The following is a 26,136-nucleotide window of genomic DNA, read 5'->3' on the forward strand; positions in this document are numbered from 1 at the left end:
TAGCGAATGATGATGTTGGCTAGTTACCTCCCTTGGGTAGTTTGTAGCGACAATGGAAAAAAGAGTGAGGATATCTGACGGGAAGCCGGGCCGCTCACAAGTGTCTGGAAAAGCCTACCAGCTGGCACTCGCCAAGCATCCAACATCTGCCGACATCTACCTAACTAGGCATACTAAGGTAGGTAGTTGAGTCTCTCCTCCGACTCGTCCGACTCGGGGGTCGGGTTCCTCAACACATGCACATCGTGCATGCAAACAACCTATCCGTCGCGGGAGAGGCGCACCAAGAAAAAAAAAATGCACAAAACGAGTCTCTCTTCCGTCTAGTGACACGATTCTTGGCGACTGAGTCTGTCAGTCTTCGCCAATGCCAACTCACACCGTAGTTGTCCGCCGAAAAGGAACAATCACTCATTCACTCCGGCCAATATCATGGATCCAATCTCGGCCGCCGGCTTGGCGATCGGCGTTGCGTCCATCGGACTGCAAGTCTACACCGGTTGCGTGCAAGGTAACGAATGATCCATCGTCGTCGCTGCGTAGCACGTTGCATCGGGACAAGAGGTACTAAGCAGACTCAGGTATCCAGCTGTTAATCACGGCCAAGAACTTCCCCGATGACTGCAAGTTCCTCAACCTGAGATTGCGGATGGAGCAACAGAGACTCTTTGCCTGGAGCGAGACGTCCGGCCTGCTCGACCTGGACGGGAACCAGCACGAGAAGATTCTTAGCACAAACACCTTCGTCCTCCACCGCACCACGATCCTAGACCTTTTGGTCCAGGTCCAGTGCTTGTTCAAGGAGTTTGAGGACCATCAGCGCCGCAATGAGCGCTTGAAGCCGACCCCTGACGAGGACACGGTCCTCGACCACCCCGAGAAAGATGCTGCCGCCGCCAGTTTTCCGTTGCCCGAGAGGCGAAAAGACTTCATCAAGCGGGCCATGGGCAAGCTGAAGAGCCAGTCCCGAGAGACCTTTCTCAGGCTGAGCTGGGTCTCATTCGACAAAGTCGCATTCGAGGTCCTCCTGTCCAGGTTTGCTGCTTTGAACGACAACATGACTGATATCCTGGACGCCCGCCTGCAAGTGGAGATCCGCGACACTGTGCAAGATACCAACCGAGGGGTCTTGCAGCTGCATCATCGCGTTGCAGATCTGGGGCGCCTTGTGATGGCTCTAAGCCTGAAGCTGGAAAACACTGCACCGGCAAACATCTCGTCCATGTCCAAGGCTCAACGGGAAAAGAACGCAGACGGTCTGGATCTGCTTGCCAAACTCGCCAAGTTCAAAGCTTTCAACGAGTCGATGGAGCCCGAGAAACAGCGACCGTGGGACGAGGCCACGGCCATGTCTCTAGGGCTGGGGAAGCCAGCACGACGGGACATGCTTGTCTTGGACAGAAAAACTATCACATTACTTCAAGAAGAACCCGACGACTTTGACCAACCGAGATGCGAAGCCATGCTCCGCACCGCCGACGGATCTGAAAGGAGAGTGTGGGTGGAATGGAAGGAATACGATCGCCAGAAAGCCGGAGATGAGTCGCCGCCAAGAAGGATCATTATGGACAGGGTAGGCAAGCTTGCCGCTCTCCTGAACCACAGTCCGAAGCCCGAAGCTTTCCGGACACTGCATTGCCTTGGCTTCTTCGACATGCTGGGACCCGACAGCGACGCGCCGGAAGACGACAGCTTGGATCGGAAGCTCGGGCTTGTGTTCGAACGACCCAGCGGCAACGAGGTGCATCCGTCCCTGCCTCCGCCATCCCTCCGCGAGCTCTTCCAGATCGAGCGGAAACCTCGGGTCACGGAGAGAATCAAGCTGGCACACGCCATCAGTAGCTGCCTTCTGTATCTTCACGCCGTCAACTGGCTCCACAAGGGGCTGCGCAGCCACAACGTTGTCTTCTTCCGGGACAAGAGCGGCCACGTTAACTATGCAGAGCCCTACTTGACTGGTTTCGACTACTCCCGTCCCGCGCGCAGTGATGAAGCAACAGACATCCCCCAGGACGATGCCGAGTACAACTTGTACCGCCATCCTCAGGTACAGCTGATGAACCCCGCCGAGAGGGAGCGGTTCAAGAAGAGCTTCGATCTGTACAGTCTCGGTGTGCTTTTCGTCGAGATCGCCCACTGGAGTCCGGTAGACGAGGTTCTCGGTTACGACATCAACCGGCGGCCCAGCCTCGCCCTAAGGGTTAGAGACGCTCTACTTGACCAAGACCGCATCGCCGAACTGGGCGCCAACATGGGGGAGATGTTCGAGGAGGCTGCCCGGAAGTGCATTGAAGGCGGGGAGAGCCTGGGGCTAGCGGATCATGGCGTCGAGACCGACGACAACGTAGCCGCACGTCTTTCGATGCGGTTTTACGAGGACGTGGTGAAGAAGTTGGATGATGTGCGCGTTTAGTTTTGGTCTTCAGACACCAGATGGACAGGTGTCAGTCGGACTGAGCAGAATGCCCTTTCAAAGTCCCAAAAGCGGTCACTCATACTTAATGATGGATATCCACCAAAGATGCCTGCCAACGTTTGGCCGGCAGAGAGCATCCCTCAGCGCTGGAGGGAGGCTCCGAGGCCAGAAATGGGTTTCTGTCGGCAGTTCTCCCCGTGCTTTCGAGACCTTGCACCTCTTCTAGAACACCGCCCCGTACGCAAACCCAATGTCAGGCCAGTGTCGGCCACGGGCGCAGCGAGGCACTAATGTACACAAATGACAATCCGAACCCGGCGATGCGGTTTGCGGATCCATCTAGTCGATGGTGGGGCCGGATGACATGCGATACGGTCGCTGTTGACTTTTTCGTATCCGATACGACAACCCTTGCCACCGTTGAATGGGAACATCATGCAAACGCGAGATTTCCCTTCGAGGCTTGTGAGACTTGGCAACTTGGCAGTACCTCCTCGGTCTTATTACAGTCTATGTAACGATGGATCGTTGGGGCTTCCAGAGGCCAGTCTTCAAGTGATTAAAAGTCTATACAACCAAGTCGCTGTTGAGCATCAAGTCACAACATCTTCCTTCATTCTCTCGTCGATCCTTCGGTTTACTTTTCATCCGTTTTTCTTGTCACACTCTCTTTATAGTTTTTTGGTATTTGTATATCTTCGATAGTGTGTAAGTCGCTCCCTCCCAGAATGCCTATCTTCTAACCCCCGGACGCACAGCGGGAACGATAGAATGAGGTGGCTTCAGACCTCCGTACGAGCCCCAGCCGTGGCTCTGGCCGCCTTGGTTTTGGCAAAATGCTCAGCCAGCGCCGTGAACTCTACACCTGCGTGCGAAATCCCCACCGAATCAGGCGGTTCTATGCTCGTTACCTCGACTTGTATCGATCCTCTCTACGAGAACCCTGTGATCGACGTCGAGTCCGACGAAACAGCCCCGGGCCCTCACTACCGCGTCTCGGGTCACTTCTTCAACACGTCCACTCGATTCAACTTTTACTTCCCCCCCAAGGACACCTGGGAAGGGCGGTTTCTCCAATTTGCGTATCCGACCCAGTCCGAGAACGCGACCAACGAGACCATCGGCTTCGGGCTGGACAGCAACGCTTACACCGTCCAGGTGACCGGCACGAACGGTTACCGCGCTGAGGCTGCGGCGGCAAAGTTCTCCAGGGTGGTCGCCACGCAGCATTACAAGACCGGCAACACTACCCGCATCTATGGCTATGTCTACGGTGGTAGCGGGGGCTCCAACCAGGTCATTGGCGGCATTGAGAATACCGTCGGAATCTGGGACGGCGCTGTTGCCATGGTGCAGGCCGTGCCCGTCTCTGCCCCTAACGGTCCGTCTGTCAGAGCCATGGCGGGACTTGTCTTGCGCAACAAGTCGGCCGAGATCCAAGAGGTCCTTCGACCAGGTGGCAACGGAGACCCCTTTTCCATCCCGACCCTGACCCAAGTCGAGCGATCGATGCTACTCGAAGTCACAGAATTCGGCGTGCCCGTCGGGACTTGGGAGCACTTCAACGAGGTGGCCAACAGTTCCACGTTGAACATTTTAAAGAACACTTTTCTCAAGACTCTCGACTCTACCTACGCAGACGATTTCTGGTCAAAGCCGGGCTACCTCGGAACCGAACAGAGCCCCCTCGGCGACGTCATTAGAGGCGCGCTGGTTGACTTCAGCACGACTGTTCAGGGCGTCGAGCGGGATGGCAGTGGGATGCCGGTCAGCATCGTGCTGGGCACCGCGCCAGCATCTGTTGCCGACATATATGGCTACGACTTGACCGTCTTTGGACTCAACGGGACTAAGCTGGGAGTCATCAGCGGCACCTTGTACACGCACAGCAAGACCATGGCGTTCAACGACTCGACAGCCGCCGCCAACGACCGTACTATTCAGAAGCAGCTCGCCGAGGGCGCCAGAATACAGATCGATAACAGGTGGTCCCTTGCCGCGCACCCGTACTATAGACACCAGGTCCCGCAACGAGCGGGCTTCTACGGGTTCGATCAGTTCCGCACAGCGAACGGCACCCTCTACCCACAGCGCCCTCTTGACACGTCAAAGCTCCTGGCCTCGTCCGTGGCCGGCGGAGGCCACACCGGCGCGATAGGCTGCAAGCTCATCGTCGTCCAGAACCTCATGGATAGCGATGCCTTCCCCTGGCACGCGGATTGGTACAAATCCCAGGTGAAGCAGCATCTCGGCGACCGCTTCGACGACAACTACCGCCTCTGGTACAACGACAATGCGGAGCACTACTACGAGGAGCGCCCCCTGAGTCGCCTCGCCATTATCGTGCCGTACAATGGCATCTACCAGCAAGCCCTCCAGGACATGATGTCCTGGGTCGAGGACGGAGTCCCCGCGCCTGACGCGACCTCGTACACCGTCTCCGCCGACGACAACTCGGTCCAGCTTTCCCCCTCTGCGGCCGAGAGACGTGGCATCCAGCCAGTTATTGACTTCTTGGTCAACGGCGGCCGCCACTGCAACGTGAAGCTGGGGGAGGCGGTCACGTTTCGTGCCACCGTTGACACGCCCCCCGGCACGGGCGAGGTGGTGGATGTCGAGTGGGATCTCTTCTCGACGGGGACGTTCTCCCACCCTGGGCCTGCCATCGCCCCTAACCAGACCGTCCGTGTTGAGCACACGGTCACTTACAACACCACCGGTGACCACGTCGCCATTGTACGGGCCACTTCTCACCGTAAGGGAGACCCAGGAGCGGCTTACGGCAGAGTGATGAACCTAGCTCGTGTCAGTGTCGTCGTGGAGTAGAGCGGTGTATGCTTCAAGCCGGCCTTGGGGACGTTCTTCTCAAGAGGCAGCACGTGGAAGCGGAAAGGGGTCAATTTCCGTTTGGGTTTCTTCATTGTATAGTGATGGGGCAACACAGACTTGACAACCCCAGACGTCCACTTTCATTCAGTTTTGAGAAATTGCTCACTTGATCATACCAAAAATTCTCACCTTGCTCTGGCCCGACAGAGATTACACAAATTTTACAAATAAATGGACATTCGAGGGATCATGCGGAGAAATCCAACGCTCAAATAGCTTTACGATCTTGTTCGTTACCAGAACCCCAACGTCAGGGCTTGCAGTGAGACGCTCCAACGTCGTAGCCTGTCGGCCTCCCTCACTCTGGAACGTATGGCCGACTCTGGTTGAGAGACAATGCACTACTCTTACAGCAGGGGACAGCCGTACGGTTCAAGAAATTCAACATATATAACATGCAACACCGCATCCGCCACCTACAAGTAAAAGTCAACAGGCACGGCGAACCGCTCCCCAAAACTACCGGGTATCAATGTCTGACCACTCCCCCATGACCCTGCCCAAGTCCGTCTCGGCCCCTTTCCAGCTGCTCCGGATCACCTCCTCGACCCACGGCCCGCGCGGCCTGATGCCGAACCTGAACCCCGAGGGCGCCGTCATGAAGCCCGCCACGTCCATGGCCATCGTGTCGACCTCCTCCACGGGCACGATCTCAAACGCCCACAGCAGGCTGGCAAACACCATGAAGATGTTGTCCGTCGCCACCCGCTTGCCCAGGCAGCTCCTCCTGCCGTGGCCGAAGACCGCCAGCGGGAGCTCGGTGCGCATGCCGCCGTCCACGTCCAGCCACCTCTCCGGCACGAAGTCCCCGAGGTCGCCCACCTCCTCCCCAAAGACCTCCTTGTCCCGCCCGATGGCCCACGAGTTCGCGAACAGCGTCGCCCCCTCGACGATGCGCTTGCCGAGGATCTCGTCCTCCCCGTCCGCCCGCCGCGGGATGCTCCCGGGCGCCACCGGCCGCCACCGCATGACCTCGGACGCGATGGCGTCGACGTACGACAGCCTCGGCCGGTCCGCGAACCGCGGCAGCCTCTTCCTGCCGACGAACTTGTCCAGGACGGCGTGCGCGCGCGTCAGAAAGTCCCGGTTCGCGTGCGCGGCGACCAGGAGCCACATCATCTGCCTGGGCGCGGTCTCCATGCCGCCCTGGACGCTGGTCGCGAGCGTGAAGGCGAGGTCCATCTCCGGCACGCCGGCCCCTTTCGCGTCCCCGGCGTGCTTGGCGGCAACGGCGCGCGCCTGCCTCGTGGCGTTCCAGCCGGATGCGTTCATGCCCTGGTACAGCAGGAAGAGGTAGAGCTCGCTCTGCGACCGAAACAGCCTGTCGGCGGCGCGGCGCCAGGGAGACAGGAACGCTGGCAGGTGGCGCAGGGGCGGGACGAAGTCGACGAGGCTCGGGTTGGCGGCGACGTGGGTGACCTTTTCGTGCACGTCGACGATGCGGCTAAGGACGGGGTCGCTGACGGACGGCACGCGGATGCCGTAGTGCAGCCCCAGGATGACGCTGGCCTGCGTGCGCTCGAAGAGACGGTGGATTTCGGTGCTCTCCATGACCGCGTCGTCGTCGTCGTCTTTGCCCCCCCGCGATGCTGCTGCTGCTGCTGATGCTGCTGCTGTGGCGCTCAGCAGATCGACCAGGAACTGCTTCGACTCGAGCTCCATGAGGGGCTGGTACCGCGGCGCGGCGACGGCCCCGAGGCTGGGCGATAGCATGCGGTGGTGCAGCTTCAGGTCGGCGTCGTAGTCGTGCATCAAGGTGAACCGGGACTTGCCCGGGCCGGACCCGGTGATCATCTCCATGCTCACTGAGCTCGGCCGGTTGCTGTAGCGCGCGCTGCGCTTCGCGAAGAGCTCCGTCGCCGCGGCGGAGGTGTTGAGGACCACCATCGGGACGATGCCGAACAGCTTCGACGCGGCCACCGGCCCGTTGGTCCTGGCCCATTCGTCCCAGTTCAAGAGGGGCCTCTCCCGCGGCGAGCTGTGGAGGTCGCCGATGATTGGGAGCTTGAGCGGTTTGCGAGGCGGGCTGCCCCTTCTGATTCGCGAGAGGACGAAGAGAACCGTCGCCAGCGCGACGGCCCCCAGCAGGGTCGAAGTGGAGGAGCTGGTCATTTCGTCGTTGACCTTGTTGGAAACCAGCTGTGCGATTAGTGTACAACTATGCTTGAGCAGGTTGAAGACAAGGCAGACCGTCGTTGAGAGCAGGTGTCGTTTTGTTTATTAACGGCGCCCGCATCATTCGCTCCGCCAGGTTTCTGCAGTCGGGCGGGGAAGTTGGCCGAATGCATTGCTTGGGATTCCCAACCCTGCCGCAACAACGTCATGTTCTCTGGGCATGGCGAGAGGACACCAGGAGCAGAAGGTCAGGTTTGGGGATGGGCCGAGAGGGGGGGGGGAGGAATCCAGGGGTAGGGTAGCCGAATGCTGATGTGTTGCCGTCCGTCTCGCGAGAGAGTGGGGGATTCGTCCGGAAGAGGTACCAAGACCCGGCAAATGCTCCGCTCCGGAAGCCTTGCCGGGTGGGACCGGACCGTTCGTTGGACCAGCGGCCCGTGTCGCAGCGGGGGCGGGGCGGGCATAGACTTCTTTGAGCCAGAGCCTTGAACGGCTCACGGATAGTGTTATTAAAGTCGCCAGTCTCTCTCTGGCCCATTGTTCCAACTTTGGCCCCGGATTACCATCGCGACCAGTAAGCTTGTACGCTTTGAAGAAACAATCCAGCCATTGAGAGGCGAAATGCTTCTCTGTGAGTGTGCCGTCGTCGCACTGGTGTCCTGGTTGACACGGGTTTGGCAGACTACTAGAAAACGGAGCTGGTCCGGAGCTGTGAGAGTTACACTGCCGCAGGCCGGACCGCTGGAGGTGACAAGTTGGCAACAGACACTGCTTTCCTACTTTCCGTTTTTTTCTTTTCTCGGCGCGGCCACTGGGTGTTGATGCACGACAGATGTATAATCCTGCGCCACCGGACGACTTACAGCCTCTTGGAGCCTTGAACCAACCAACCCGTCGAGGGGCATCGCCGTCCTAACAACAGGGGGGGGCGTGTCCAGCATGGTGTCCGTTCTTCGTTGTGAGGGCAATAACGCCCACGCGCTTCTTCTTCCCTGTCTGCAAGCAGGGTACGATGAACGCATGAATCTGCCTAGCATACTTCTTGGTTTGACGGGGGCGAGGAAGAGGAAGCGTCCTCGTCTTGCGAAGCCGTTCACCCTGCGCTCGTCCAAGAACCTGTTCTTTATCCTCCGAACAACCCCATATGCCGTTGCACTGTCTATACCGATTATCAATTCTTCTTTTTTCGGTATGTGCATCAGAATCATCGTGTAGCCCAGCGTACAGGCTGAGAAATTAGGGAGGTTCTCCATCCACGAGAGCGTGGTTTGGCCCTTGCCGTCTGCCAATCTTCAGAAGAGGGACAGCTGCTGTATGCAATGCACAAAAAGGACCTCGATTGTGGTAACTTTGCACTTCCAGCATTTTGCTCAGTAGTAGGATCTTTTGTACGTTGAACCGTAGCGCAATGTTGACAGGCATCTAGGCATGTTCAATGCCCGACCTCCCGGATGCCATGGCATGGCACTCGCGATGGACATCATAGACCTGCGTCTGATGAAATATATTCACATGACAGGGTCTCATTAATCTGTAGCATGTATACCGCTCATGGACCGGAACTCTAGCACAATCTACCCACGTGAACCGGATAACGGCAGCCAGTCGGTGTTCTGCCACTGAACGCCCCTCTACCTTGGCCCCTCAAGGACCGCCAGCCCCTGGAGCAGGCGGAGGCAGTGTGTGAAACGCCTGCGCAGCCCACCCCCAACTGATCTTGCCGTCTTCGTACCCGTAAAGTGCGTGCTCGTACACCTTGACCTTCTCCCCTGGACCGCCCTTCTGGAGAAAGTCGTTCTCCGGCACACCCTCGAGGGAGAGCCGGACGGCGATCTGCTGCCTCCCCTCGTCGACGGCAACCTCCTCGATCTGGTACTTGAGGCCGGCGATGACGGGCAGAAGGATCTTGCCGAGGAGGACCACCGCCACATTCACCGGCAAATACTTGCCGTTGAACGAGACCGCGTTGGACCAGAGCCGTGGCAGGACCGTGTGCATGGCGCCCTCGTTGTAGCTGAAGATGTACTCGCGGTACCGAGCGTCGATCTCGCCCGCCGACAGCAGGGTTCCGGACGGCTTGGGGGTGACCTCGGGCGCCGGGGGCCCGGCACGGGGGTCCCGGCTCATCTTGGAGGCGACCTGGTAGAACCGGGCGATCTTGCCGTCCTCGAAGGAGACGATGACCAGGTCCCAGACCTGAGCGGACGTTCCCTCCGCGGCGTCCTTGATGCTGGTGACCAGACGAGCGCCCACGGTCTGTGCCGCTTCGTCGATGGTCCACGAGTCTGCGCTGAGCCGGTCGCCCCTGTCGGCGGTTGCGGTGAGCCGCTTGACGAAGTCGTCTCTGGTCTCCGGGGTTTCGTCGTAGGCCGCCGCCACGGACGGCCGGAGGTAATTGTTCACCTCATCCCACTTCTTGTCGTTTACTGCGTCCAGGAAGGCCTGCAGGATTGTGTCGAGGCCTTGTGCTGCCATGTTTGGGACTTGGTCTAGTGAGCCCGCTCGGGTGTTTTTCGTGGTGTTTGTGTAACGAGTGATGCTCCTCTCGGTTTGTGGAGGCGTGGTAAGTGTGTGTAAAGGATGATTTTTTTCGGGCTGTGAGGAGCTTGATCCGAGTGTATTATATAGACTGAGTAACTCCCCATGCTCACGATCCCAGTGTCTCGGGACCATCACGCGTTGCTTGAAGGCGCCGCTGTGAGGTCGTGATTCGGAGCCGCCAACTGCCCCGTCGGGCCGGGATTCGTTACCGGGCATTGGAGTGGGCACACCTTCGCCCTCAATCGACTAACTGTGCACCGAGAAAAACGCGGACGGACAGCATCAACTTTCAGGGTCACATCCGCCAAAACCTTGGTACAGTTGGTTTTATGGGGTCACGAAGCTTCAATGAGCTTGGGCTTCGAGCAAATCGGTCAAATAATCTACCGGTCGCTGCATGAGACGCCTCACGGTAATCAAACCAGTTGTCCGCCCGTCGTCGAGCTACGCCACTTCGCCATCTCGCCATTTCGACCATGACTTTACTGGCAGGCTCCGAAGCATCCGAAAGAGCAGGGGCAGTTTGAGACGAAGATTACGGCGCCGGAGAGTCCGGCCAGGATCCCACGATTCCGGGACAGCACTCCATACTCAGCCCACAGAATTTAGTGTAATACCTGGCACCAACCTTGTAGTGCCCAACATGATGCTCTCTCATATCGAATCTTGGTAGCGGAACATACGTCTGTTCTACTCTATTTGACAGCTGTTTTTGCTACATGCGCAATGACCCAAGTCACTGGCTCCCTCGACCGTCGTTTCTGACGGGGCGACACCGGCCACTATGGCAGCCCCTCCCGTGTCTTGACCCACTTCCGGACCCGACCATGAGCTCCACATCGCCGATGATCCGGCCTTCTCTTGGTCTTTGTCCTCCGTCTTCGGGCCGAATCTGTAGACATCCTGCTGCCTTGCCTGAACCATCCTTTTGCGCGCTCCCGAGTTGATTGCCCAGACCCCGTGCGAGAAGTCTGCAAAGGTATCAATACATACCTGTGACCATTTTTCGGAGATTGCGCCAGCGCATCGTCTCGAACAGAATCAACGGATTGAAATGTGACGAGAGCTGGCTGAGAAACGGACAAAGTCAACAAGAAGTGAGGCATCAACCGAGTCCCCTTATCTTCCTCCCTGTACCGGCATGCGTCGGTTCCCGTTCCCAGACACCCTCCTGCCGGACGTTGCCCGGGCTACGAGATGCCCCGACTGCTTCATATTCAATACCGTTGGTTGAGGCGACAGGGACCGGCGGGCCAATGAGACAATGGCGGCTTTCTCATCATGGCAGGTCCTTGGATCCGCGCCACACAGCACGGGCATCGTGGCCGTTTATGTCGTTGCCTGCCCCAGGCAGCACCGAGGATGGGATGCGCGTTGGCTCTTGTCTTTTGTCAACACGAATAAGGGGCATCAGAGGTGAGCCAACCAAAAGTATATGTGTCCCCGTGTCGCGTCCGTGGTTCTCGTTCTATCGCCTCTGAGCACATCTCCACTTCACACAGCCACCACTGACTTCCCAACTCACCCAACCCACAACACCATCAAACAATCACACGCTCCCACAATCACCATGTCCACCGCCGCCGAGTCCGCCCCGTACACCGGCCCCTCTCCCCGGGAGATGATCGCATCCCACACCCTCGCCCGGGAGATCATCGACCGCAACAACGACCCCTGCCCGATCCTCGACTCGGACGAGCTGGCCCTGCTCTCCCAGTTCGTCGCCGAGCCGTCGCGGGGGGCCGCCCTCCTCGAGGCCCGCGGCCTGGCCGGCGAGCCCGCCAACTCTGGCAGCCTCGTGACCTACGTCGTCTCCCTGCACGGCACAGACAAGGCTGCCCTCACGGAGGAGGAGATCAAAACGCTCAAGGAATGGTTCAAGAACGACCAGAAGGCTTAGCGTGGTGTTTATACAGCGACATCGAGACGAGCTTGCGTAGGAGTTCAGTTTCGGAGTGTTTGCTTGCGTTTTGGGGAGCCAAGGGGGGCGGGGGGCGAGAACCAAAGAGAGATAGTTCGATCAAAGTTTCAGACTCTTTTCCGTCATCTGCGCCGGAGTAGGCTGTTGACTGCGCAATACACTAAGCTTACGGAGTCGCCAAGTCCTTCCTAAATTCTGGTCCTGGCGAGGGTTGTTGATCCTAGCCAGCAGAAGCCCGCCATGTCCCAACAGCCACTTGCATCAAAAGTAGTCTGTCTTCTGATTTCCTCGTGACCCATTTTCAAGGTTGGCCGGATGCAAGAACGAGTCTTCCCATCCACTCGTGCCAGGGAAAGGCAAGAGTCTTCGGCCGTCTGGTTCATCAGGCTAACGACGGCTCAAACCAACTGCAAGCTCGGGCATGCCGCCGCTTATGCTCAGGTCCATCAACACAGTCAGATTGACGCCGCCCCTTGGCACAACTGGATATTCTCGGGCTGACACAGTCTGGCCACGACGACCCGATCCTTCGCGTGAAGACGGTTGCGGGGCCGGCATCGACTCCGCTTCCCTCCCGTCCGCAGGCCGGGCCGAGGACCCGAGTCCGAACGCGAGATTCCGGGGACGGTGTCGCTCTCCAAACGAGCGAAACCAACAATGGAGAAATCCGTCGCCGCCCGGGACATGGCTGGCAAACCGACTGATCTCGGCTGGGGCCTTCCAACGGTAACCCCCGATCGTGAGAAAGGGAACACAGTCCAATGAGACGGCCCCAACCGAGCCACAGGGCGAAAATTGAGTCTTGGTCACATCCGCAGGTCCTTCCCCCTTTTTTCGAGGGAGTCAAGCAGGGAGGGGACATGCCAATCCCTATTCCCTCCTCCTCCCCTCCAACACACCCGGAGCCCGATCCGTTCGGGACACCCCCCCGGCTCCGTACGTCGACCTACCAATGCGAGCGCGGGGCGCCTCCGCACCCACTTCAAACGACGATCCCGTCTCTCGTCCTTCCCCCTCCATCCCTCCCCATCAAAATGTTTCGTTTCAAGGCGTCATCGCTGGAGTTGGGAGTTGCCGAGTTGGAGCAGGTCCCCAGAACCGCACAGCCACCAAAAACACCACCCTCTGCCGCGTCCGTCCACCGTCGAGTTTTGGGAAGCTTCCCAAATAACACTACATTGGTATAGATCGTCCCCTTTCGACTTCCTTCGCCTCAGCCTCCGCACGAGTTATCGCCCTTGTCTGCTGCAGGTGCGGCTTACCATGCCTTTTTTTTCTTCAAGCGAGCCTGACAACACAGGTGGTCCAGGGTTGTCCCGTCAAACCCGTCCAGCATCTCGTTACCTTTCCCATACCAAAGTCATTTCTGTCCCCCTCCACCCCGTCTCCGAATGTCAAACTCAAACCCTTCTAAACTTGCCCCCCCCCCCCCTCGGTCTCCGCAAAGCTTATGGCGGGCCAGCATGGTGATCGCGTTGTGAAAGGGAGGGAGAGAGAGAGTGAGACAGAGGGAGGGAGAGAGAGAGAGAGACAGAGCAAGAGAACAACAACAAGAAGACGAGGAACGACTAGATGGAAATTAAGCGCGGAGCAAAAAACCTCCCCCTTCTTCATGCGCCGTTCAGCACAAACGCTGCCAAGTCTCGTGGGAAGCAGCCTTTCCGTGTTCTTACTGACGACCAAAGTAAAAACATAGAAAAACCGCCCTCAAGCTCACGGGATTTTCTTTGGCGCGCGTTTCCAAAACCCCCCTTCTTCAGACGACCTTCAATTTGGATTTAAACCTTTTGCCCCCTCCCTCCCCTTTAGCCAAGGACGCGTAACGCGCCTCTCCGCGGGGGCCCGTAGTTTATGTCGACGCCGGATGGGCGCCCATCCATCCTCCCAGCAGCCATCCGTGCAGCCGACCGTCGCCCCTTTACACACCCCCTTCTTAACCGTGATAGCTGCCAGCCCGAATCTTGTATATCAAACCCATAAAAAATTTAGTTTGTGTATGGACTTAGAATACCATCCTCCTCGCCTGCATCCCCCCTCCAAAAAAAAACGAAGAAGAACGCCCCCCCCCCCCCCCCCCCCCCCCCATCCAAGCCGAACCAGAGAGAGAGGCCGAGACACTTCCATTGCCGATTTCCATACCCACACGTCTCTCCTCCCCGTCGGCCTTCCCCCCCGCCCCTCTTAGTAGGAACATGGCAACTCATGTGTCCGGTACCCGAAAAGCCGAGAACCATCCCCCTATCCCGGCGACCGGCTGAACCCATCTGGCCGCCGTTACACCTGGCCTACCCCAACCTGGCCCTACATCGTAGAATCCCTCCGGCGTTCAGACGCTTGCTTCCCCTCCCCGTCCGTGAGGGCCTCTTTGTTAATCCGCATGTCACTCGGCAAAGGGCCGACTTTACATCTGAGCCGTGTTCCGAGAGGATGGTGTGGCTCTCTCTCTCTCTCTCTGTGTGTGTGTGTGTGTGTGTGATTGTGTGAGTGTCCATGTTGTTTGCATATCCCATCTACACGTTGTGCCATGGTAGGTCCGCCCAGACCAAGACTAGCGGTAAATCACCCTCTTACTACCAATGCATCCATCGACGACAGACGCTCAGACGTTGTTCATTTTCAGTGACGAGCGCCCTTCATACATGGAACAACCCGCCTCCTTGAACCTTCCCTGCCCAACACCGCCTCATCGAGTCTCGTTTGTTCTTCCTTTGCCGAAAGCTCTGCTCTTGCCGCTGTGAGATGTAAACCGACCCACACCAATCCTCTCACCACCCAAGCCACATTTCTAGGCACGCGAGGGCACGACGCGAAAAAAAAGACGTCTTGGTTGAACAAATCTTGTTCGGATTAACTAATAGCTTCAAATGCAAAATAACCCATTGAGCTGCGTGTAAGCCAGACGTTGACCAGAACCTCCAGGGTTGCTAAGTCGCCCATGTTTCCCGTACCACCCAAACGAGTCTCCAGCGCCCTCTGCCACCGAGTTCAGAGTTGGGCCCGTCTTGCGCAGCAAGGCCGGACCGGACCCCAAAAGTCTCCCGAGCAACTTCTCCAGCCCCCTTCCTCCGTCAAGCAATCGAATGCTTCTCCGAGTCTTCTTCGGCGGCGGAGGACGAGGGCTTTCACGCATGAGAGCGAGCCACGTGTCGCCTCTTGTCTCCGTCGAATGACCGGCTCTCCCCAGCCCGAAGCTACCACCGGACGCGACCCCCCCTTCCCCAGATTCCACGCAATGACCCCCAACCCGGTAGCGACGTTCCGTTCACATACTGTCCCGACTAGCAGGACCCGTTGTATCGTACTTGTGCCCGGGTGGGGTAATCAGCATGGCCTAGGGAGTGGGTTCGTCGTTCCCGGCCGAGTCGGGCGGGGAGGTATCGTCGTGAGAGCAGAGTCCGAAGCTTCGGCAAGAGGTCTTTGCATCGTATCCTGTCCTGCAAGATGTCTTTTCTGCGATGCCCAGCTTCTTTTTGGGTTTGTTGATTTGTTCCCATCTCTCCTTCACTTCCCGTGTCAGCCGCCCTCACCCACCCCCGTTGTGTGAGAGAGGCGGCTGCAGCCAAGATCCTGTCGACAATCCAGTGTCTGCTTCGACGGCCGTATTCCGGACACGGCCCAATCTCAGCTACGAAATGATCGTCTGCAGATCGACCTTCTGCGAGAGAGCGTTGCCATTATTGGACCCAGTCCTGGTTGCAAGTCTTCGCCGCCAAAATTGGAGATCCGAGAGTCTGTGCGGAGCGAAGGAAGACCAAGAGTGTTCGTGTGTCGCGGCATCGAGCCAGTAGCAGTGACGTTGCTCTTGATCCGTATCGTTCGCTGAGCGCGCAGTCGTGAATCGTCGTCATTCGTCGTGAAATGATCGTCGTCCATCATCCGTAAGACAGGAACCCGAGCCCAAGGAAATGAAAGAAAGCAGACGCGCAGCAGTTGGTATCTTCCGATCCAGTGTAATGCCGATGGGGGTATCTCTAAGAAAGCCTCTTGATCCGAAAAAGAAAAGAAAAGAAAAAAAAAAACAAGAGAGAAAAAACAGAGAAGAAAAAAGCCGGACCGATATCCAGAACGGGGGAATCGAGAATCCAAGGATGTCGATTTCTTCTGTCTCGGGCTCCGGGCCTGGAGCCGAGCGGGGGGTTGTTGCATTGCTGCGTGTTCCTCTTGTTTAGATGACAAGACTCAAAGGAAAATGAAGAGAAAGAAATCGAGACACAAGTCGCCGAATATTCAAGAACCCCCCAAGTGAAAATGCACTCAAATGCCCCGGACCCAGCCCTTGATGAGATGATTCGAAAGAGAAACAAGAAAAAAGTGACCGAGCTCGCGGCAAAGTGAGTGGTGGCGGTGGTGAAGGTTGTAGATGTTCCCCGGATATCGAAAAGACGAAAAAAAAAAAGATCAGACGCTCGCTTGCTGCCGACAAAGGAAAAGAAAAAACCGCATTGTATCTTTTTTGTTTCGTCGCCGTTGGCCTCGCGAGTCCCCGCAACACCGAATTCGCTTCCCTGTTGATGATGCAAAACGCCGATATGCCCCGTGGATGATGATGGAATCTATGCCGAGCAAACCGAGAGGACTTCAACTCTTCTCCGGGAAACATGGACAAAACCGTGCCTTGGCAATGCTATGAGGTCGTGACGACAGGGTAGCTCTCAGATGTGACGGGCGTTGGTTGTCACATGGTCGTGGCGTACTCCTGGTAGCGATCCCAGCCGAAGCTGCCGTAGCCAACGCTCACGCCGCATTGGGGCGTGAACATGCTGGGAAGCGGCAGCGCCGGGATGGGTGCCGTGATCGCCGGTGCACTGTAGTAGAAGCCGGCAGTGGAGAAGGGTTGGCTGAACGAGGGCGTGGGCGAGGGGATCTGGACCTCGCTCATGCCGATGTTGGCCCAGATGGGTGTTGATTCCTGAGACGTTGATGCGATGCTGGGGCTCGATGGCAGGACTCTCCATGCGTCGACAGTAGGCAGATGGGCCGGCGTCGGGGGTTGCGACCAGATGCTTGCGTTTGCGGGCGAGCTAGGGAGCAGGGGGGGCTGTCTGATGACATCGACAACGCGGGGAGGAGGAGGCAGCAGGGGCTTCATGAGGCCCATGATGTTGTTCTTGACCTCCTCGCTCTTGCCGGAAAGCAGCTCGCCAACACCGTCCTCCTCAAGACCTTCCAGGGCGGAGACGTGGGTGCGGAAGACAAACTTGTTGATGGCCTGGACAAAGTCTTCGTGCAGCTTCTTGCACTGCTGGTCCTTCTCTGGCCAGTCGTACGGGTTTGCCTTGGAGTCGACGCAGTGGACATCCTTGTGGTACTCGACAAGGGCGTCTATCGAGTCGGTGGTCAGCTTGAAGGCGACCTCGTTGCGCAGGACCATGTCGACGTGGACGATATAGGCCTCGATATGGAGAAGCTGGTAGTTGAACAAAGCCTCGACGAGTGGGTTCGAGTCCTGGCGCAATTCGGATTCCGGGGCCTTGGGGAGCATGATGGAAGTAAGAGTCCAGATGGCGTCAGGCGACGACAGAGTCTCCGTCAGGCATCTTTGGTGTTGAGGGACGCTGTTGAGAGGACGCTTAACCCGGTTAATGCGCTTCAGCGTCTGGGTCAACCACGGCTCGACCTTGGATCCCAGCACGACGTTGACCGATGAGGCTCTCGGGGCAAAAGCCGCCGCGGAAGCGGGTAGCAGTTGAACAGGCATATTGTGGAGGGTGCGTAAGAGAAGACCGAGAGTCGATTTTGGGCGTGAGACGGAAGAAGATGGAAAAAAGAGGCGGTTGGTTATCGTCAAGGGCTATGTCGTAGCAGAAGGCCTTTTCGTGGTGGTTGGTGGTATCTGTGGACTGGGGGAGGCGGTCTTGGTCTTGATCTTTGATGAGTGATGGTCAGGCGCCTTGATAACCGGGGGAGAGGGGGGAGAGGGAGGGGGATATAGAGATGGGGAGGGAAAATGAAGTAATAAAAGAAACAAGTGGTGACGGAGCTGGGCGATCCCGAGAAGATGTACAACACGGGATGTTTATTTGGCTTGCACGCCTGCTACCGCGAATAAGAAGAAGAAGAGGGTGGACGAGGAAGTCGTGAAGAAGGAAGAGGGAGGGAGGGTAAGAAGAAAGAGAGTAGATGTGGTGCGAGGGTGGTGGGGTGTTATAATCGAGCAAAAACTCACTCACACTCTCTGTCTCTGTCTCTCTCAGTGTGTCTGTCTCTGCCTCACTGCCCCTCTGCCCTCTATTTCTCCCTTCTATGTGTCCAGTCAAGAGGGGAGAGAGCATCCGCCCCTCCCCCGTTCAGCGCAGTCAGGCCCGATCACAGAAGGGCGAATGTGGTTAGTGACTGCATCTTGCTCCCACTTGGTGGTACGCTGCGGCTGGGGTTGCGGTGAAGGCCGGGTACCCATAGACTTGATCGTCTGCGTTGGACAGGGGTGCAATGGGCGGCTAGGTCATGTACCAGGGTACTAGGTACAAGGGCTCTGGCTTTTGGTCCCCCCCTCTATCCTCCTCCTCGCTTGCCTCGACCATGCCGGTGTGCATTCGGCTGGCGTTCCAAAGTCAATTGTTCAGCGAGTGAGAGGGCGCAAGAAAAGAGAAGAGGGAGGGGGGAGGGAGTGGCAGGGGAGGAAGAGGGGTGTGGAAGGTACCTCTTCTCTCGCCGCGACATATGCACGAATATTCGTAAAGCAATGAGTGACAAGTTGTGGCGGCGGAGGGCCGAGGCGACTTCGAGCGACAAGAGGAGCAAGTGGAGAGAGAGAGAGAGAGGATGGAATCAGAACTCAGAACACTGAGAACTCTGTCTGAGCCTACTGTGTACTGTACTGTAGAGCCTAGAGAGCCAGCGCTAGACAGTGAGTGAGACGGAGTGACAGCAGCAGTGGACGGCAAGGACGAGGATCCTTGGAACGCTGCACGCCGGCGGGGGCAGCAGCACAGCGCGCTGTGCAGTAGCATCGGATCTCCCTGAGGCACCGGGTGCTCCTTGCTGTAGGACCATGGTACCTTAGGAAGTACCTAGTGGGGAGTACTTTTAGAATGTATTCCTTCGTCCAGCAGCGATTCGGTACTTTCTCATCGGTCATCGTCGCTGCCCAGGGCAGACCGACGACGGTAGTTTACTGGGCTGGCTGCCACGGCATGTATGGTGGTTCCGGTGCGCGGTGCATGCATCCACCTGGGCCGGATTCCAGGTCTGCTTGTCGCCTCACCCGACGCTCCATCGACAGCGGGGAGGGAGCCGGAGCTGGTGCCATGGGAGTGTCTGGCAGTCGACCAGTTTGCTGGTCTGGCGTTGGCGTTGGCGTTGGTGTTGGCGTTGGTGTTGGCGTTGGTGCTGGTGCTGGCGTTGGCGGATGCCTCCAGTTGAGCCACTGAGGCATCCCGAGGCCCATGGCGGCCGACCGAACCTGGACCGAGATGCAGTTGGACGTGTCCATGACAGGTGGATTGTCCGTCGAAGAATCGCCATCCCGAGCAGGCCAGGCATTCGATGTTTGCTTGGGTGCCGTCGTCTGCGCGCGCCGCAAGCCTGGGCCGCTACTTTCTTTTCGGTGCTGCCACTTGGGCTTCTCGTCTCCGTCGAGAGTTTGTAGTCCATGAAACCTAGTCATGGCCTATCAATACTGTACAAGTACCCAAGTAGTGTACAAGTAGGTAGGTAGTCAGCAATTCGGTCAGGCTGGCCGCCCGTTGAGCCGGAACGTTATCCTCGAGGACCAGGCCAAGCCCCGTCAGTCTCGTTGAATCGACTCCCGCTCCCCCCCCTTTGCAAAGGGTTTTTACAAAAGCGTTTCCCATGACGGCTTAGCCTGGCTAGACTTTTGACGGGACGGCCGCAGACAATGCGTCAAGTGTGCGTGGTCTGGCTTGCGCCGGGCGTGCGCCACAGTCACTTATGGGTCTCGACGTCCCGAGGAACACTGAACCCTGCAAATGTCGGCCAACAACTGACTACCTTTAGCATGAGAAGGGGACGATGTACTGACAAACCCCCCAGGCGAAAGGGGGGCAACAGACTGCCAACAAAGAGAGACACCGCTCTCGGCATTTCAAGGCGACCCCGGGTAGGGCTGGGCGACAAAGACATGGTTTCCTATGGGCCTGGGTACGGGTACGGGTGCGAGCCTGGGTCAGAACAGACTTCTGCACCGTACCCTTGATCCCAATGCCGATTCCAATCCTGATCTGATCCTGATCGATTCGGCCCATGGGTAAAATAATCAAAAAAAGCAAACTACCTGCAGACCGAAAGTCTGCGAAGGGTGACAAGTTGCTTACAGAGTTGGAGTTTGTCGTGCGCGTCCCCCCCGCCTCCGAGAATTGCGACAGGTTCGGTTGGCGGCAATGGGAAAAACGAAGCGAGTTGTAAATCATGTGGTACAGTATAATCGAACTTCGAGTACGACACCCTATCCCTAGGTACTCAACTCATCATTGCATGAATCCAACCGAGCAAAAGCGACAGCGGAGAGGGACGGCGGCGAAAAAGAAGCCCCCGTCTTAAAAAAACAAAAATAAAAAAAAACCACTGAAATCCAACAGACGACGAGGGGCTGTGCTGCGACTTGCATATGCTTAATGACAGAATCCGAGAAGGCCAGGCGAATGGGAGCCGTCGGAACCCGCAGAAAGGAAACATACCCAGCTGAACCGATAAGACAGACACATCGAAAGCCACCGCCGCCGGACAGTCAGACGCAAGCCTCATGGCCTCGCAGAACAGCCGGCCCCAGTTGCGAGATGCCGTATCCCGGACTTTCTGGTCTGTTCTCTTCTAGTCAGCTAGTGTAGTGTCAGTTAGTCTGTGTGAGGCGCCTGTGGCTCGTTTTAGGGTCCGTCGTCCGTAGCCCGTTAAGCGGCCAGCCTGTCAAACCAACCCACTTGGGCACTCCACGATGAATTTCTTTTTTGGCTCTTCTTCTTTTCTTTCTCACTTTTCCCCAGGCTCAGCTACCTCGGCCCAGAACCATAGAGTTTAGACGTCATGGCCCGGACGTCGCATTGCCATGTGGTGTGGTGCAATGCAGTGCAGTGCGGTGCGGTGCGGTGCGGTGCTGTGGGCGCGCGGTGGCCTCTCCCCCCCCATTCAGCTGCCAGCTGAGGCGGTCTCGAATGAGAGCGAGTCTAGATTTTGTAGGCCTCTACCTGTACAGATAGATCTTGTGTTCGTAAACCGGGCGGCTTGGGAGTCCGTGGTCTGTGCGAAGAGAAAACATCCGCCGCCCAGAATTCGAGCCTTGCACCTTGGTGGCGACCTGTTACGTCCTCTGCCTATAATCCAGACACGGCAAGTAAGTCGTCGTGTTCGTAAGCACACCTTACTGTGTATTCATGTCCCGGTGGAGCCATGGCATGGAAGTCCGGTTTGCCGGGTTTCTTCTTTGCTCTCATCGTCCTCTTGCCGCCACCCGCGGGCCCAAGATGCGGTACCGTTGATGCCCTCTGCCGTACCTAGCTATGGTTTCCCCTCTTCTGTGCTATGTTGCACCTGCAAAAGTCCACGGCCCATTTTCCTAATTCGATCGACCCTGCGAGGAACCAACCGTCGTGAGAGTCTGACTTGCGGTCCTGAATCAGTGTCTCGCCGGCTGGAGGCACGCCCGAGGAGAGACATGGCCGAGGTTCACTGTCGTCTGCCCTTGCACGAACCGTCAGTAGTATTAGTTAGTACCCGTAACCCGGCTGCTGCCAGAGTCTCCCCGGACAGCGGCTCGTCAGAAAAGAAACAAACCGACACTTGTCAAGTTGTCACAGCTGTCAGGAATGTTTCTGCTCCCGATATTCCAAAGGGCTCACCCCTGCTTGCCGGCACCCACCAAATCCAGCCGCCTCCTTTCACATGTATCTCAGTGGGATAGCAACCCCTGTTTGGGCTACTACAGGGTCTGTCCCAGCCCCATAGCTGCTAATCCACACCTCTGGGCAGCAAGCTCAACTGAGGTGGGTGGTGGAGAGAGAGAGAGAGAGAGAGAGAGAGAGAGAGAGAGAAAGAAAAGGCGACTTCGTGACGACTTCCCCGTCCGCGTCGAGCTCCTGGCGCTTCGTCTAACAAGACGGCATTAACCACCCTTTCGAATGCAACCACCACAGTCCACTAGGTACGGCGGGGCCGTGGATTTGTGCTTCCGCGGCGTCCCAACCCATTTTGAATGTCGTCTCCCCACCGCGGGCTTTTTTTCGATACATCATTTTGCGATTAGGACCGGCCTGTTCCTTAGCCATGCACCTTGCTCTTTTGCGAGCCGTCAGGTCTGCTCGAGGCACATGAATCGCAGGTGTTTACTAGTCGCGAGGGTGACCGTGATTGGAACACTATGTGACATTATGCTGCTTTCCTACAACAAGCCCACGCAGGTCCGGGCTGGCGAAGACCTGCGATGGTGCTTTTCGAGGGGAGGGGGGTTGTGCCGTATCTTGCAGGTGCATGAGAAATCGAAGCCTCTCGACCCGTCCGCCGCTAGGAACTTGCCCTGAACTTCCGCTGGATGGTTACGCTTATGCGGCCGACCAGTTTTGTCAAGCTTTGGCTTTTTGGTGCCCTGCAGATACATCGTATGTGGCTCGTTTCCTACTTGTCAGATTAGGGACGGCTTTCATGCCACCATTGACTGACAAGCCCCTTTTGCCGTCATCGTCATGGACTTTGCCCTGGACGATCCAAGCTGGTCGAGATGAGACCGTCTCGGAGATGAGCAGCCAGACCTACCTTTCTGGTGATCCTTAGGCCGCGGTGCCCTTGGTGTTGACCAGTTGTGTGTTCCAGACGGTCTTCACTACACGTCTCGAATGTCAGTAGCATTATGACTTGCATGTGCCTACAGGTCACTTCTGCCTGTCGCCCTGCATCATGTCGGTCCTAGCAGAAGATCGTCTATGAAACGATGCAGGCGTCGCCGCGACGGCGGGTAGCCCCAATAACCTACCTGTCATCATACCTCTGATTTTGACTGGGCACCCTCATCTGCAGCTTGGGCCTTTTTCGGTCTCAAGATAACCACGTCTAGTAGTTGCTGCAACGGCTCGACTTTGTCGAGAACCAGGGCAGTAGCATGATTGGAGCGGCCCAAGAGCCCGTTGATAGAACCGCCAAAGAAACCATCCCCAGCTTCACCCGCCTGTCATCCCAGCCGGTCTCCACTTGGGAATGGGGCATGGCACCATAAAGCGCGGCGAGTTGTGGTGGCAGAGTTGCTATTTCGTCTAGTGTCCGGACTGGCGTGTAGAGCGGTTCTGTAAGCGTGGTACTGTCCTCCTTCCTTCCTTCGCATGAACATCGAGACGAAGGGGGTTGGTCCTTCACAGTAGAACGGGATCCAACTGGCTGTGGGGTAGGGAGAATGGTCGGTCGAGGGTGTCCTGTGTAGACGTCGAGCAACGACAGCCTGTAAATGGCTTCTTGCAAGGTTGCCGCCCTTGCTAGCGGCGGATGATGAGCTGAGGTGTGTCTGTGAAAAAGCTGGTCTCTGCCGTCTTATTGGTTACTGAGCTGACGGCCAGATTCGGATGATGCGGGCCCAGGCGGGAAATGGCCGAGTGCCTTGATGTTGATTGGCAAAAATGCAGAAATTCACCTGTGATATTTGACGAATCACGAATTGTAGAATACCCGGGCCTCATATCGTTAACTTGTTCCGAGTCATCTCCCCTTGAGCGTGCAGCGATGGCGGGCTGGGTAATTATGACTGACCCTGTTAATGGCGCAACAGCTTCGCAGCAGGACCAAGGGGCAGGAGAATATGCAAGGCCATGGGCATCAGGAGAGAGTTACATATTCGTACAAGACGGACCAACATGTCCAGATTGGGAACGGGCCTGTCTTGCTCGCAGGTGCCCGGCTATATGAGCAGCCGTTCTCGAGGGACATCGGGAGCGGATTGGGATCTGGCATCAATAAATCTGCCATCCAATCGAGTCTTCTAGATGCCGACCTTTTGAAATCGACTCAAGCACGAGGGAAGTATCGCTTGAAAAGCATCCAGAGCGCGAAAACAAGGACAGCCGCAATCGTTGTCTGCCGAAAACTGGTCGTCCACCCGCGGCAAAGTGGTTTTGTGGCGAAATCGGCTCCTTCACCAAGCGGGTTGACGAGCTTGGTTCTTGTTGAACCTGGACTCGGTGGCATCGCGGCGAGCCAGCGTGGGGATCTTGCAATGCCACCTCGGACGGAAATGAAATGCTCGCCTGGGAGGGCGGCGGTTGTTCGGTGGTAGACGCGGCAGGAGGCGACAATCGAGGCGTCGTGGAGCCGAATAAGCGAATGCAGTGGAGATGTGTCCCGGCAGGCGTTGGCCTCTAACGCTGTGGCGGCAATGTTGCGACTTGTTAGTCTGCTGACTGCCTATTTTTGGCCCCCGCGGCCTTCCACTCGCCTGCCATTGACGCAGGCAGGGACCGCCGTTTGCCGCATCTCGAGCCTGCAGCAATCGAGTCGTCAGCCCCTGGCAGCAGCCAGTGCGCGCAAGCCCGCTAAAGCTCGTGACCGCCGGTATCGTCACTTGACGTGGGATCACATGAGGATACCCGCCGAGAGAAACGCGCAGGTAGGCTTCGGACTCGAGTCCACTGAGGGTAGAGGTGCCAAGCCACGCGAGCCGTGTCGGTTCCGGTGTCGCCGCAGTCCAAGGCTGATCCTTACCCCCATGGCTGGACCCGCGATCCGAAAACCTTGCTTTGCCGTACGGTTGCGCGGGAGGAAATCCCTCGGTTTTTGGGGTCAAGTCGAACGACACCAAGAAGTACGGACATGATGTATTTCGTACTGTACCTTGAAACCAGAAACCGGGACTGCTGCAAGACGGCATACTTGTCTTGCAATTCGATCCCAGCTTTTGTACTGACCCAGGCCCACGAGCGGCCAGATTGGCATGATAGGCTTGAGCCGGCCAAGGAGGCAGGACGGTTCAACCATCCCTCAGGTCAACGTTGTACATGTGGTGTACCGGGTTACCCTGAAACGTTTGTAAGGGTTGATGTAGGCACAACAAAGTAGGACATTCCTGGTCGTAGAGATGGGGTTGTGTCAACCGTCGCCACCGACTATCGTGCCTGAACCGGTTTGGAGCTGCAGCGAGTGCAGAGCGCGGCCACGTCAAGCAAGCATAGGGTGCGAAAAAAATGGCCGGGCAGACTATATCGGGCAGACTAAAGGCCTGCACGGTGAATGACGATGATAGAGGGGCGGTGGGGGGATGGAAGCAAAAAAAAAAAACATCAACGACGAGGCCTTGCGTGTCTGTATCTGACGGTCGGATGGCGACGTCGTGAGCCGACTGTGTGAAGGTTTCCCCAGATCTCGAAGCTCCGAAATTGTCCAAAAAAAGAACAGGGACTACCGGCCGGCCAGGGGGGAGAACCCCACCATTGACGATCCGCGTGTGGCGCAGGCATTGTGAGGCTGGTGAGGGTGTGTGGAGGAACTGCCCCGGAGGAAACCGTAGGTACAAGGTATCTGGGACCGGGGACATAGCAGTTCTTTGGATGTGTTGGGAGGTTTCCAGAGAAATGCGTATGGGGAGATGCACAACGCAGGCGATTTAACGTGTCAGTGGTGTGCCGAATACGGCCGCCCCCTGGTTGGGCACAAAGTTGCATCCTTGAGCAGCTGAAATGGATTCTGCTGCTATGCAGCCAATGCAAGAGACCCGCTGATCGATTGAAGCCGGGTGCCTGTTAGTGGTCGCCGCACCTCGATACTGCATGAGAGAGGCCACACGGGAGGGGCTGAGGGGCTGTGCTGCCCGCAGGAAACGACGGGTGTTGACTCGTTGATGGTCGGCATTTTAGCATTGACTTGACCCTCTTAGCCCTCCCCTAGACGTTGGCACAGGACACCAAACAGTCTGGTCTGCTGCCAGGCACTCAGGTTGTCGACACTGACAGCCACGCGGCTCCGACGCGGTGTAAAACGGCCGCGGGGCAATCCATACTAGCCACCAACCTGGGCCAGCATGATGTTATTGCAGTTGTTTACCCCAAAGTGTCGATCGATGATGGGATTTTGTTTCACCAAGAAAACCCACCCAGATGAGCCTGTGGCGGAAACGGACCAGTGTCTGGGGTGAGGTTGGGAAGTGTGTCGCAATAACGGCGAAGTCCCGGCCAGTCATCGTGACCCCGTGTTTCGAACAGAGAAGCTCGACTAAGTTTGACGAGGTTGGCACGGCAGAGCCATCACGACGCCCGAACCGATTTGTTGAGCCTTCCGACGACGCTCTGTCCTTGTCGAATATCTGACGACAGCTACATTGGCGTGTCTCGTC

At 57.3% G+C, this 26,136-nt stretch overlaps 8 protein-coding genes across 8 annotated transcripts; 4 read left to right on the forward strand and 4 right to left on the reverse strand.

Annotated features, from left to right (window-relative positions):
* Positions 1-432: 432 nt before the first annotated feature.
* CH63R_02413 (Serine threonine protein kinase) lies at positions 433-2,413 on the forward strand (the record flags this gene model as incomplete). The annotated part of the gene is made up of 2 exons (XM_018297388.1): positions 433-511; positions 582-2,413. The coding sequence occupies 2 exons, from the start codon at positions 433-435 to the stop codon at positions 2,411-2,413; spliced, it is 1,911 nt and encodes a 636-aa protein (XP_018162204.1).
* A 774-nt stretch (positions 2,414-3,187) lies between these two features.
* On the forward strand, positions 3,188-5,242 carry CH63R_02414 (Pkd domain containing protein; the record flags this gene model as incomplete). The annotated part of the gene is made up of 1 exon (XM_018297389.1): positions 3,188-5,242. The coding sequence occupies one exon, from the start codon at positions 3,188-3,190 to the stop codon at positions 5,240-5,242; it is 2,055 nt and encodes a 684-aa protein (XP_018162205.1).
* Positions 5,243-5,764: 522 nt separating this feature from the next.
* Positions 5,765-7,417, reverse strand: CH63R_02415 (Cytochrome P450; the record flags this gene model as incomplete). The annotated part of the gene is made up of 1 exon (XM_018297390.1): positions 5,765-7,417. One exon carries the CDS (start codon positions 7,415-7,417, stop codon positions 5,765-5,767), a length of 1,653 nt encoding a protein of 550 aa, XP_018162206.1.
* A 1,647-nt stretch (positions 7,418-9,064) lies between these two features.
* On the reverse strand, positions 9,065-9,895 carry CH63R_02416 (SnoaL-like polyketide cyclase; the record flags this gene model as incomplete). The annotated part of the gene is made up of 1 exon (XM_018297391.1): positions 9,065-9,895. The coding sequence occupies one exon, from the start codon at positions 9,893-9,895 to the stop codon at positions 9,065-9,067; it is 831 nt and encodes a 276-aa protein (XP_018162207.1).
* Positions 9,896-11,531: 1,636 nt separating this feature from the next.
* CH63R_02417 (uncharacterized protein) lies at positions 11,532-11,861 on the forward strand (the record flags this gene model as incomplete). Its single annotated transcript, XM_018297392.1, has 1 exon — positions 11,532-11,861. The coding sequence occupies one exon, from the start codon at positions 11,532-11,534 to the stop codon at positions 11,859-11,861; it is 330 nt and encodes a 109-aa protein (XP_018162208.1).
* Positions 11,862-15,114: 3,253 nt separating this feature from the next.
* Positions 15,115-15,705, forward strand: CH63R_02418 (uncharacterized protein; the record flags this gene model as incomplete). The annotated part of the gene is made up of 2 exons (XM_018297393.1): positions 15,115-15,194; positions 15,465-15,705. The coding sequence occupies 2 exons, from the start codon at positions 15,115-15,117 to the stop codon at positions 15,703-15,705; spliced, it is 321 nt and encodes a 106-aa protein (XP_018162209.1).
* Positions 15,706-16,557: 852 nt separating this feature from the next.
* Positions 16,558-17,580, reverse strand: CH63R_02419 (uncharacterized protein; the record flags this gene model as incomplete). The annotated part of the gene is made up of 1 exon (XM_018297394.1): positions 16,558-17,580. The coding sequence occupies one exon, from the start codon at positions 17,578-17,580 to the stop codon at positions 16,558-16,560; it is 1,023 nt and encodes a 340-aa protein (XP_018162210.1).
* A 1,413-nt stretch (positions 17,581-18,993) lies between these two features.
* CH63R_02420 (uncharacterized protein) lies at positions 18,994-19,488 on the reverse strand (the record flags this gene model as incomplete). The annotated part of the gene is made up of 1 exon (XM_018297395.1): positions 18,994-19,488. One exon carries the CDS (start codon positions 19,486-19,488, stop codon positions 18,994-18,996), a length of 495 nt encoding a protein of 164 aa, XP_018162211.1.
* Positions 19,489-26,136: the final 6,648 nt, after the last annotated feature.

This window comes from Colletotrichum higginsianum, chromosome 2 (genome assembly GCF_001672515.1).
Source record: "Colletotrichum higginsianum IMI 349063 chromosome 2, whole genome shotgun sequence".
Classification (NCBI taxonomy): Eukaryota; Fungi; Ascomycota; class Sordariomycetes; order Glomerellales; family Glomerellaceae; genus Colletotrichum; species Colletotrichum higginsianum.